The 14,035-nt window shown below is 36.2% G+C and overlaps 2 protein-coding genes across 2 annotated transcripts in view; one reads left to right on the plus strand and one right to left on the minus strand.

The window, feature by feature from the left end:
* The window catches only part of LOC145288407 (U4/U6 small nuclear ribonucleoprotein Prp4-like), a 73,936-nt gene extending 66,938 nt beyond the window's left edge, over positions 1–6,998 (minus strand). The window contains exon 1 of the mRNA XM_080136327.1: positions 6,840–6,998. The gene's annotated coding sequence lies outside the window, so the exon portion shown is untranslated. The remainder of the gene's footprint in view (positions 1–6,839) is intronic.
* Positions 311–12,922, plus strand: LOC145303068 (uncharacterized). The gene is made up of 2 exons (XM_080144689.1): positions 311–3,397; positions 12,797–12,922. Exons 1-2 carry the CDS (start codon positions 311–313, stop codon positions 12,920–12,922), a joined length of 3,213 nt encoding a protein of 1,070 aa, XP_080000815.1.
* The last annotated feature ends 1,113 nt before the right edge of the window (positions 12,923–14,035 follow it).

A 14,035-nucleotide genomic window follows, 5' to 3' on the forward strand; every position in this document is an offset into this window, starting at 1 on the left:
CTTTGATTACGAAAAACTCCGTCAAATGATCTTGATGGAGGAGTTCAAGAGCTGCCTCCCTAGTGAACTAAAATTACGACGAGAGACGGATCGACACAACATACGAAATGGCAATCCTTGCCGAACAGTACGCCCTGACGCATGCATGCGAGGGAAATAAACCCCTAAAATTATCCGAGACCCGCTCGAACTCCCGGAAAACAAGTACCGTTACCCACAGCTTAGGGCATAGTCCAGACAGTAAGATATATCGACCCCTGACATCAGAAACAGATCCCCAAACAACTCGATCCCACCACCCACCTATCAAATGACAAAGACACATAGTCGTGTAACGTGCTACTATTGCAGGAAGGTTGGACACATTGCAATGAACTGCCCCGCAAGGGAAAATGTGAACTCGATGAAAAGACCACTTGGTAAACCGCAAGGCTTTATCACCACCTACCAACCCCCTGCAGAGAACGACGGCGATAAAATCAGGGAGGAGTTCCAACCATTTGTGTCGGATGGTCTGATATATCCGATAACTGACCACACGAATTGGCGGAAAGTAAAAATCCTTCGCGACACTGGAGCAACCCAATCGCTGGTTTTAAAACAGAGTATGCCATGCGAGTCACAGACGGCGACAGGAGAATCCGTCATAATTCGCGGAATTGGGGGAAGGTATATTAATGTACTGATCCACCGAATCTCTCTTGATTCGAACATAGTACGTGGTCTGGTGGAAGTAGGCGTAGTCGATAGCCTACCCATGAAGGGTATCTCGATGTTACTCGGGAATGATTTAGCCGGCAAAAGAGTTGTTCCCCACCCGAGAGTGATGGTGGAGCCAAACACTTCAGAAAACACTGAGATGATAGAGGAACAACACCCCGGCATCTTCCCAGCGTGTGCAGTAACCCGTGCCCAGTCCGCAAAAAGAACAGCAGAGGAAAGGTTAGAGGCAAAAGATCAGTCCAGGGAAGATGAGGAAATCGACCTATCAAAATCATTCATGAATCTTGAGGGGAAGCTCAACTCGCCACCCACAGATCCAAATAATACCCATACCAACGAAACCTCCCTACAAGTTCCCGCTTCGCGGCAACTGATCATACAAGAACAGTGGAAGGATGATGGGATTTCCCCCCTCTTCGAAGAAGCACTGCCCAAAGAAGAACTGGAAAAAATACCCTCTGGATATTTTATAAAAACTGGTGTACTGATGAGGAAATGGAGGCCCCCACAATCCCCAGCTCACGAAGACTGGGCGGTGATATACCAACTAGTGTTACCAAAGGCACGTAGGGCCGAAGTGTTGGAAATAGCGCACGAAACTCCCTTGGGAGGCCACTTAGGCGTCCGTAAAACCTATGATAGGATCACCAAACACTTTTACTGGCCTGGAGTCTGCAAAGATGTATCCAACTTTTGCCGAACTTGCCACACCTGCCAGATGGCAGGCAAGCCGAATCAGAAGATACCAATCGCCCCCCTACATCCTATACCCGCTTTTGAAGAACCATTTTGCCACGTTTTAATCGACTGCGTTGGTCCACTTCCTAAGACCAAACGAGGAAATCAGTATATATTCACTATCCTCCGCGCATCTACCAGATTTCCAGAAGCAGTCCCGCTCAGGAACATATCTGCTGAGAAAATCACAAGGGCTCTTCTCAACTTCTTCTCCATGGTCGGACTACCGAGGGTAATACAGTCTGATCAAGGATCGAATTTCATGTCCAGGATGTTTCGACAGTCTATGAGTGTGCTGGGCGTACAAACCGTAAAGTCAAGTGCATACCATCCCCAGTCCCAAGGTGCTCTAGAGAGATTTCACTCTACACTGAAAACCATGATCCGGACCTATTGCCTTAATCACCAGAAAGATTGGGATGAGGGTATTCCCTTTTTGATGTTTGCAGCGCGAGACGCCACACAGGAGTCTCTAGGATTCAGCCCGTTCGAACTAATATTTGGCCACTCAGTACATGGACCCTTAGCATTGTTAAAAGAAAAATGGCTGCAGGAAGGAGTCACCTGTGAACCCATACTGGAGTATGTGTCAAGGTTCAGAAACCGACTATATGAAACCAGCCGACTGGCACGTGAAAGATTACGAACAGCTCAAGCCAGAATGAAACAACATTATGACCCAAATACTAACCCCAGGACTTTCAAAGTCGGAGACAATGTGCTTGTTTTGTTACCATTATCTGGTCATCCACTTAAGGCTCGGTTCCACGGCCCCTACACCATTGCTCGGAAGGTCAGTGAACTAAACTATATAATAAATACTCCTGATCGTAGAAAGGCAACACAGATGTGCCATATCAATATGCTCAAACCGTATTTTGAAAGGGATAAAATAAACCTTATTGTAGTCACAACTCCGCCCGCTTCCATAAAAGGACCCGAGGAGGACAGTGAAAGGATCCCAGGGAAAGACAACCACCATCCGAGGCTATCAAACTCAGAGATATTAGCCAATCTTACACCCGTACTATCTCATTTAACAAATAGCGAAAGAAACGATATGACCGTCCTCATTCGGAGCTATAGCAATCTCTTTCCCGACGTTCCTAAACAAACGAACATCGTGCAACATGATGTGGAAATCGAAAAGGTCACCCCCATTAAGCAGCACCCATATCGTGTAAGCCCACATAAAGCAGAAATAATTAGACAAGAAGTCAGATACATGCTCGAGCATGGCATCATTGAACCTAGCCAGAGCAGCTGGTCATCTCCTTGCGTGTTAGTTGGAAAACCAGACGGATCCGTTCGCTTTTGCACAGATTACCGCAAAGTAAACGCTATCACAAAGTCAGACTCTCACCCCATACCCAGGATGGATGACTGCATCGACAAAATTGGCAAGGCCACATACATTTCTAAGCTAGACCTACTCAAAGGATATTGGTGTGTACCCTTGACTGAGCGTGCTAAAGAGATATCGGCTTTCGTTACACCCCATGGTTTGTACCAATATAGAGTCATGCCCTTCGGGATGAAGAACTCCCAAGCCACCTTTCAGAGAATGATGAATTCATGTTTGCGAGATCTATCCGGTGTTGAAATCTATATCGACGACATCGTCGTATATAATGAGAGCTGGGCTGAACACATAACGTCCTTGAGAGCCGTATTGGATAGACTTCGGCGGGCAAACCTCACGGTTCATTTAGCTAAAAGCGACTTTGGCAAGGCTGAAGTTATATACCTAGGACATACAGTCGGCTACGGGAAGGTATCCCCGGTTGAGGCAAAAATTCAAGGCATCGTGGATTACCCTGCCCCTGCTAATTTGAAGAGTCTGAGGCAATTCCTCGGCATGGTCGGATATTACAGGAAATTCTGTCGAAACTTTTCCGACATAGCATTACCACTCACCCAGATACTGTCCAAGCAGGTGAAATTCTCCTGGACCCCAACTTGTCAAAAAGCATTTGAGCAAATCAAATCTTTACATTTATTTTTTGACAACTTTTTCGAATCTATATGTACAGTAGTACAAACCCAATAAAAACACTAAAAATTATCCAATTAGGTAGAAAAGTAACTTATCTTGCCTTTGAAAATATTTACTTGTTATATATTTGTTTTTGTTGACAACTTTTTCAAGTCTTTGTGCAAGTACAAACCCAAAGGTGTATTTTTCTGTCTAATTTTATTTTTGTTACCGCGCTTTTTTAAAAAATGACTCTTGTGCCACCACCGAGAATTGAAACCACTGATTTCGATAACAAGTAATGGAAGTGTGGAACATTCATTGATCAATTTTGTCAAAAATGTGCGCTTGTGCATACAAATGGCCACCAGTGATAACATAAGGAATTACATTGCTTAATAGCCAGAAAACTACTTTGTTTATGCCAAATTTAAAGTTGTTATTTTAAAGGTAAAAAGTGGAAAGTGAAATTTTACCAAAACTTTATTTAAAGAAAAGTAAAAAATTTAAAGTTATTTTTTTTTTTGTTTCATAACACAAGTGTTAAAATTAAAATAATTTTTTGGAAATTAAATATTTCTACATGGTTTCCTATTGCGTTTCATGCTTAGCGGTTTCTGTTCCGTGGCCATTTCTGCCATCTTTGTTTTGTGAGAGCAATTGTTGGAGGTTGCTGACTAATGCTACATTAAAAGTGCATTTGAGAAGTTTTACTAACGCACAAATAAAAAAGCCTATAAAATCATTTGTAGATTCTTTTATAAGACAGAGGCACGTTCGAAACGAATGTTTCTTTAGCACAACTGAACCATACTTCACTTTTGCATTTGAAATTTGAAGTAAAGCCATTATTTAGAGAATTTTATAAAATCAACAGTAAATTCTCTACAGTGCAATATAGACTCCAATATATTTTGGACTAAGTCACAGCATGGAAGCATGTAAAGCTTCCTCCTGGCACTGCAGGAGAAATGGGGGTTTCGAACCAAAACAATCGATTTGATTAAAAAAGTGGACAATTTAACCAATTTTGATGACAAAGTATGGGAGCTTGGAACATGGAATGATCTAGGTGTGTTAGAAATTTCGTGAAAATAGTGAATAATTCCACCCCATTTTTCCAAGCTTATAACTCCTCGAAAAATGTAATTCAAGCCCTAATTTTTTTTTTCAATTAAAGGAGCAAGGTTCCATTAAAAAAAAGAAGTGTTTTCTCTTAAAAAGGTTTTAAACTTCGGACTTTACAGGTAAATTTCTAAAAAACACTACTTTTTTTTTTTGTTTTAAATTTGAATATATTACTTATTGATCTTTTCTCTTAAATTTGTGATACATAAGACTTTGGTACATAAATTATTTACTTTTTAATAGACATTTCAAAATGGGGGGCGTGAATTATTCGACCCCCTGTCTTTCCAAGCTTATAACTCCTCGAAAAATTTAATTCAAGCCCTAATTTTTTTTCAATTAAAGGAGCAAGGACCAAGGTTCCATTAAAAAAAAAAAAAAAAAAAAAAAAAGGTTTTAAACTTCAAACTTTACAGGTAAAATTCTAAAAAACACTACGTTTTTTTTTTTAAATTTGAATATATTATTTATTGACATTTTCTCTTCAATTTGTAAGTGAATTAATTATTTACTTTTCGGTGAGTAAATTAATTATTTACTTTTTAATAGACACTTGGGCGTGAATTTAAAAAAAAAAAACGTTTGTCTAAAATATTATATTCGGTTTATTGGAAAGAAGATAAAATTTCACATTGACCCTGAAAATATCGTAAAAATAGAATCAATAGAAAAATTTTGGTAAATTTATACAAATACCGTGACAGCGAATTAGTAGAAAAAAATGTACCCTAACCCTAACCCAGTTTTCAGATTCGTGTTCAGCACACCGAAACGTAACAGAATACTACGTAAAAGATTTTACTAATTCGCTGTCACGGTGTTTGTATAATAATACCAAAATTTTGATAGATTTTTAAAGGGGTTTGTATTACTGTACACATAGATTCGAAAAAGTTGTCAAAAAACAAATATATAACAAATAAATGTTATCAAAGGCAAGATAAGTTACTTTTTCGTGTTTTTATTCAATTTAACATGTTTATTCAGCTCGAAAAACATACAGTGTTTACCGATGTATTGGAAAATTTAAAATGGCGGCCGACTCTCTCTTTAACACGGTAAGTTTTTTTTTTTTTTTTTGTTTTACACAGTGATCACCACTTATCAAGGCCCGGAAGCCACTCAGGGATAAGGGTTATTGCAAGTACATAAAGTTAGTGAGGAGATTTGCTGAAGTGTTTACTTAAGGGGGCGGTTCATTAGGAATTTGTTAACATTGGACTTGAAGACATCCAAATTGTAGTCCGGAGGGAAGCAGGCAGACGGAACAGAGTTCCACAGGCGTGCAGTTCTAAGAAAGAAGCTTTGTTCATGGAATCCGCGTTTTGATTTAGGCACAGATATAGAGTGAGGGAAATTTTTCACAGTGGATTCAGCTAGACGGGTGTTTCTCGTGAAAGATTGGCGAGGGGGGGACCAGAGATTGGAGTTCAGACGAGCATCTGCCATGGAAATAACGATAAAACAAGGACAGGCTCGCAACGTCTCTTCTGTGGAAGAGAGGTTGCAGGGTAGAGAAAAGGGTATCCCCCACTAAGCCACGAAGTCTATTTTGTACTCTGTCAAGGCAGGATAGGCTGTTTTTAGCAGTTCGGAAAAAGGTGTAATAAATAATAAACTAGACAAAATACTGTTAGAAATTCGCTCAATATATGTTACCGTGACATAAGTTGACATATATTCGGTGGTTTTTTTAATAGTATTTTGCCTAGTTTGTTATTTATAACACCTTTTCCCGAACTTACCGTGTTAAAGAGAGAGTCGGCCGCCATTTTGAATTTTCCAATACATCGGTAAACACTGTAAGTATTTTTGAGCTGAATAAACATGTTACATTGAATAAAAACACGAAAATTATGTCCAGTTTGGTAGAAAAGTAATTTATCTTGCCTTTGATAACATTTATTTGTTATATATTTGTTTTTTTGACAACTTTTTCGAATCTATGTGTACAGTAATACAAACCCGAAAAAACTATTTCAAAATAGCGCGGTACCAAAAATGCATAAGAACACCGTGTTTTTTTTTTTTTGGGGGGGGGGTCAGCATATTCCGTATTCTGTATAAAGTACGGTAATTTAAAAAAATATATATATATTTAATTTTTTTTAATCGAACCGTAGAAACAAAAACATATTTTCAACGCAAAACATCAACATTTCTTGCACATTAACAGGTCAGTTCTTAAAAATCTACAAGTTTTCTTTTCTTTCATAATCACTAAACCATATTTGCTTAGGGAGAAAAAAGTTGTTTTGTTTTTTTTTTTACTTACGAAAAATAAAAATACAAGTAGAAATTCTCCAAAATGCGAGCGTAAATAGAAAAATTAAAACCACGCTGTTTTCATAACTTTTGTGATTTCGCCTGACTGAAGAGTTACACAATGAAAAGTTCGAATTACTTGCCCCTTACTTTTCAATGACTTGTGTGTGTGCGCGTAGTTGTTTTTTTTTTTTCTTTTTTTTTTTCCTTTTTTTTTTTTTCTTCAAACTAACACATTTCATTTCATGATTGGAATCCTTTGAGATGAGTAATTATTGTTGTGTCGTGAAACAACAACTATAAAGATGAGGATAACAGTCCACAAATAAATAAATTACGCATTTCAGGTGAAAACATTATTACGCACTTACGTGTCCTGTCGAAATAAATATGAATTTTAAAAATTATGAAAAATGATACTGTAGTAAAAATAATCACGAGCAAAAATACATTTTATCCTACAAAGAAATGTTAAAAGTAATACCTCCTCTTTTATTCCGCTCGAATGGATCAGAGGAAATTGCATTGTTATAATGACGGGATTTATGTATTCATGATTTGAAAGTTTCATCTCTCTGATGCAGATATTGACGGTGTGAGAAAGTAACATGGACGTGCGTCTGTGTCAGAAGCAGAGATGCGTTAGATGTGTTAGAAATTTCGTGAAAAATAGTGAATAATTCCACCTCATCTTTCCAAGCTTATAACTCCTCGAAAAATGTCATTCAAGCCCTAATTTTTTTTCAATTAAAGGAGCAAGGATCAAGGTTTCATTAAAAAAAAAACAAAAAAAACAAAAACGTGTTTTTTGGTTTTAAATTTGAATATATTATTTATTGACCTTTTCATTTGTTATATATAACACTTTGGTGAGTAAATTTCGACCCCCTGTCTTTCCAAGCTTATAACTACTCGAAAAATGTAATTCAAGCCCTACTTTTTTTTTTCAATGAAAGGAGCAAGGACCAAGGTTTCATTTGTACGAGCCTTTTTCAAGTCTTACACAAAAACACACATTCACATTTCAAGCTATGTCATATACATACGCGCACACAAACATACGCGTCCACGTCCACACACGTACACATATTCACGTTCGCGTACATACACTCACATTCACGTGTATATACACACGCGCTAACGCACACATATGTACTCACACACGCGCACACGAACGCACACATGGACGACGTCACTTCCGCTTTCTAAGGAATTATACACATGCGCAAATGACCACCGGAAACAAGCATAAAATAAAGAGCAACAACCGGCTTCTTCCTTTTTCAAGACTAGCCTCCTAGGTGGCTGGTCGGCGCGCTAGCCGCCGCCGTTTCGGCGCATGCACACGCGTACGTCACGCCCACTTACTACTATGTATGGGGCACGAGCTAACAGATCGTATGTACACATTCACACTCTTTCTCTCTCTATCTACTACTGGTCCCTGAGAACACCTTCGCGTAGCTGACTACTAACTGATGTCAACTCTCATATCCTCTTCTTTGTCTACACGCTGGACTATCATTCTCAATTTTCACTACAACACTTATTTGTCTTCCCACGCGCGAACAAACGATAGTGACCCAAACTTGAGATGAAAACACATTTCCTTTTCTTGCTACAACACCAGTCGTGCAACGAACATTGGTTACATACGCGCGGACATGAACATATGTTATAACTAAAACGTTCATTCTTTCAACAGCAAATAAACGACGTTTATTTTATCCATCAATTGAGTCTTTGTTTCCTTCAATTACATTCATTTCATTATTTTCTTGTGGCGAGCTAGGGTATTATATCCTGGTCCGCTACACATTAAAAAAAAAAACAAAAGAAAAAAAAACAACGTGGTTTAAAAAAAGAAGGTTTTAAATTTCGAACTTTACAGGTAAATTTCTAAAAAACACTACTTTTTTTTTTAATTTGAATATATTATTTATTGACCTTTTCTCTTCAATTTGTGATATATAAAACTTTGGTGAGTAAATTCATTATTTACTTTTTGATAGACACTTGAAAATGGGGAGGGGGCGTGAATTAAAAAAAAATGTTTGTCTAAAATATCATATTCGGTTTATTGGAAAGAGCATAAAATTTCACATTGACCCTGAAAATATCGTAAAAATTGAATCAATAGAAAAACTTTGATAGATTTTTAAAGTTTAAAAATTGAAAAATATTGAGTTCATAAAATTCATTACTGTTTTTTGAAAAATAAAAAACATATTTCTATTACTTTTAAAACAACTTTAAAAGTTTATTTTGGAAGTATAATCCATAAAGAAAATAAACAACCCACTTTTAAAAGAGAAATTACGAGTTTTTTATATTTTATTCGCAGTTTCGTGTTAGGGGTGTCAAAAATTCTGATACATCTAGAAATGCATCATTAGATTCCTGGCAAAAATGAGTTGTCTTCAAATCTTCAAGTTTAGTCACCCAGTGTTTACAAAGGTTTTGTGCGAAGCTATCGGCTGCAAAATGAATGAAAGAAGTTTTTTTTTTTTTTTTTTTTTTAATTGTATTTATTTTGAATAAGAAAATCAACAAAAAAAACTTGATAACACAGGTTTTTGGTCGTTTGCTTATTTAAAAAAAATACAGTTTGAAAACAATTTTACAGCCGACAGCTCTGCACAAAACCTTTGTAAATGCAAAGTGACTAAATTTGAAGATAACCCAAAAGTGCATTGAGAATGGTGATGACTATGTAGAAAAATAAATTTCTGAAACACTCGTTTTAATGATACCACTCTCTCTTTTTTTTCAATATTTTGAGTTAAAAAAATAAAAAATAGGAGGATTTACTTTTGAATGGGCCCTGTATATTTTAATATGGAGGAGTTATGCGACCAATTCAGTATGACAAACAAGGGAGATAACCATTGACTTAAATTAAATGTCCACCATTTTTAAACACCTTGTTAAACAGACAATAATTATGACTGCTATTTTGTTAAAAAATACATCTAGCGTATCTATTGGATCATTTTTTTTAATTTTTATAATTTATACTAATTTCAACATGACACTTAAATATATAAATAATGTTTTCACCTGAAATGCGTTGGTTTAAAAGATCACCAATACACACAAGCACCTAAACATGAAGGCCAATGTGCCTCTTAAAAATAGAATTTGTGCATAAGTTTATGGCTTCGTTGTGTATTACAAGATAAAAAAAAAACATGAAATAGAAACTCCATTTGACACAAGACAAACTATGGACATTTAAGGTTTGAATCACTTTTATCATCAGCAAAAGACTAGATTGAATGTATGTGTTCAGAAAAAGTTAATTTCACCTTTCAAAATAATCCAAAGTACATCGTTGGAATAAACGGAGAAAAAGAAGAAGAATTATTTATCCATTTTATTTATTACGGACTATTACCCTCATCTTTTATTTGTTTTTCATGACGTTTCAGACAATTATTCTTCTGGTCTTCGTCAGGTGGTTCGGGGCCCCTGGAGCAGTGGATAGGGATGTTGAATCTCTATGGTTCCAGGTGCGCATTGTCTGAAGATAGCGGTTTCAAACCTACTCAAAGCCGGCCAGAGGCTTAGTTGGTCAAAACGTGGTGAGACGACAACAACTATGGAAGGCAGTAATTTAGGTTTCCTATCCCATTGTGGTTAACCACCTGATGAAAGCCAGAGGAATAGTTGGCCGAAATGTTATGAAACAACAATTAAAAAGATGAGGATAATAGTCTGCAATAAATAAAATTACTAAATAATACAAATTACTCATCTCAATAAGAACTCCAAGAAATTAAATAAGAAGGAGAATGTTCATAAAAAGTACTTATTCCTTATTTCTTTTTGTTGGCCAAGTAGCGGTCACAAAGATTAGTGTTTGCTAGCTTTTAACAGTGAAAGTGAGTGACTTCTCGTTTGACTGCATCTGTTGCGTTTCCCTTCTCTCTCGTTTACAAAAATCCTGGGTTATTTTATCTCTTCTTATCAACTTCCATAGACACATTGGTTGTTAAATTTTATTTTTATCCCATTGGCTAATTAATTTTTATTAGTTTTTGTCTTTTTGGCCAGATGGGTGTGTCGAGCCTATGCGTAGTGACGTGTTTGCATACTTTGTCTCTGACAGCCGACAAGTAAACATCCAGTAGGGAGTTTATTACTTTCTTCGTAAATCCCAACAAGTTTGCTTTCTGAGTGCAAAGTGGCCTTTTAACATATTAAAAAAAATCCAGCAGCACCATCACCACCACCTCCTCTAAAAATAAAACAAAAGACAGTGGACTTCTGTATAGGAACAAACATAAATAATTAAATTTTGTCCACACAAGTGTCTGGGAAAATAAAAATAAAATTCTATTTCAAAATTATTATTTTTTAATGGCCACTAAAAATGGTTACTCGTTCTGTCCTATGCTATATTGCCAAGAACTGGGTGATTGTGTTAAGTTATTTTTATTTAGAAAAATGAAATTGTATATTGGTCCCTGGCTTTGGTAGAGGGCATCTTGGACAACAGCAGTATCTCTAAGTTTGCAAAAAAATCGCATAAACATTCCCCTGTATTTCCTCCTGTGTATGGAAACAAATATCTGTGCATGATGTTGCCAAGCTAATCAAAAACCTTGACTCCAGTAAAGCAATTGGCCCTGACACCATTCCTATTATTGTGCTTAAAAAGCTTCAACCACAACTAGCTCCCATACTTACAAAGCTGTTTAAGCATCTTAACGAGAATTGCTTATCAATACACTGGAAAAACTTATCAGTATATCTTTTATTTAAAAATCCAAGTGATCGGTCATCTCCCTCTCAATACAGATCAATCAGTCATGTGTAAGCTGCTGAAATCTGTGTTAAATAGAGAAGTAGTCAACCACCTCAGCAAAAATAACTTCCTCAGTGACATGCAATATGGTTTCCCTTCTGCTAGATCTACAGCAGATGTGCTAACAGTTTTATCTCATAGAATTAGTGAATGTCTCAATGGAGGTTTCTTTCTAGAGCAATTGCTCTTGACATATCAAAGGTCTTTCATAGGATATGGCATAAAGGTCTACTCCACAAAATCTCCAGCTATGGTATAGCTGGAAACGTTTTTTCAATTATTAAATTATTTCTCTCTGATAGATTCATAAGAGTAGTGTTTGATGGGCAAAAATTAGAAGCCTACAGTATTAATGCTGGAGTCCCTCAGGTGTCCATCCTGAGCCCAACTCTCTTCCTGATTTACATCAATGATCTCCCAAATTACATCCTAAGATCATTTGTAGACATTTATGCTGATGACGTTACCATTTATGGCAACACTTAAATGGTCGTAAATGACCAAGTTCTCTCTGATTCTTTCACCTCTGATCTTGATCACGTCGTGCAATGGGGAAAGGAGTGGCTGGTTACTTTTAATGCATCTAAAACCAAGCTTTTATCTTTCCATCATCAATGCTCTGATACCCATCTGGCATCAATCGAAATGAATGGCTCACATCTTGGGGAGGCTCCATGCTTTGGCAAGCTTCTAGGTCTGGCTTTTAATCCTGTCTGAGATGGAATGCATACATCAAGTCCGTTGCCAAGGCTGCTGGAAAAATGATGGGATCATTGTACCGCTCCAGTAGATATTTCACTGCTAATGCAATTCCTCTAAGAGCCCAGTGTGGTACTATTTCCTTTCTTCTACTTTTCTACTTGAAAACCTTTAAGTCGTCATTTTAAAGAAAAATATTAAAGTAGAAACCAGGTAAAAATTTAAAGTTTTTTTTTAATTCTGTACTATATAATAAGATACTGTAAAAATTGAATTTAACTTGAAAATCCTATCTAAAAAGAATAACTGCACAAAGACCGAATTTTGGAACTACAAATCAAATGATCATAATAAGAATTTGTGTATTTTTTGTAAAAGATGAATTGGCCATGTTGCGCGCATATTTTTGGCAACACTTTGTAACGACAGTTGTATCTCTTTTTCCCTTGTTTTCCTAGGAACGAGATGTTCAGATTAACTTTGTCACAAGACAGACATTAAAATCCCCCATCTTGAATTTATGTGCCAAGCACATGAGCCTTAATTCTCATAATGGAAAGTTACCAGATCGAACGAGAATTTAATTCTTCTTTTAAACAATTTAGTTTGATCTATTCTTCTTATGAGATGAACACAAACACACACTTTCACTCTCATGATTATTGACTGTTATTCTCTGAGAATAATCACATTTATTCCAAGCTATGTGTGACACTCTAACCATAAAAGTCCGTAATATTAAACCTCATGCCATTCTCACAAAATCTGCACTTTGCTAATCCTGCATTACAAACTCTCCACACAATAAAATACTTATGGTGGAACGATTTAAACTAATATTCTTGACACATAAATAAATGTTGTTTATTGTATATTAATACAGTGATTTCGAATTCTTTCTCAAGTATCATTATTTTCTGGAGTCATTTCTATATTTTTATTTATTTATGTGTGCATGTGCTTTGGTGAAAACCTTCTGTTAATCAGTGATTTCATTAAATATACCTTTAATGGTCCTGCGGATGTCCTCCTACTTCCGATTTCAAGAAATTTTAGCACTTGCAACCTCGGTCCTAAAAATTGATAGATCCCGATTATGAATTGGTGAACACTAACTCACACCCTTACAAATAGAACTCCGTGTGGGTCCTATAAACGGCAACCTCTGCACATCTTCCTATAATTGGCAACCTGTGCACATCTTCCTATAATTGGCAACCTGTGCACATCTTCCTATAATCGGTAACCTGTGCACATCTTCCTATAATTGGCAACCTGTGCACATCTTCCTATAATCGGTAACCCCAAGTGAGTTCCTACAACTTTCTTTCTTTTTTTTTTGGCAAAAGAGAGTAAATAAAGTGTAATTTTTTTCATATACAAAAATATTTTATTTTAATTATTTTTCATATTAAAAAATGAAATTTAGACATTTTCTTTATTTTTAATATTCTTTATTAAATACAGAAAAACATGTTCATCGTAAACAAAGTAAACATTTTTTTTGGCTATTCGAAAAAAGATTTTGGCATCATTGACTGTCCAAAGATGAGCTTTATAATTTATTTTAAAATCTTCCTTTTCAGCATCCTGGCAAAATGAATTTGTCAGTATATATTAAATTTCTGGAAAATAATGAAGTTTCTTCATGTCAAAAAAAATAATGAAGTTTCTTCATGTCAAAAAAAAATAATGAA

This window comes from Euprymna scolopes, chromosome 2 (assembly GCF_053919585.1).
Source record: "Euprymna scolopes isolate OS-2025 chromosome 2, ASM5391958v1, whole genome shotgun sequence".
Taxonomy (NCBI): domain Eukaryota; kingdom Metazoa; phylum Mollusca; class Cephalopoda; order Sepiida; family Sepiolidae; genus Euprymna; species Euprymna scolopes.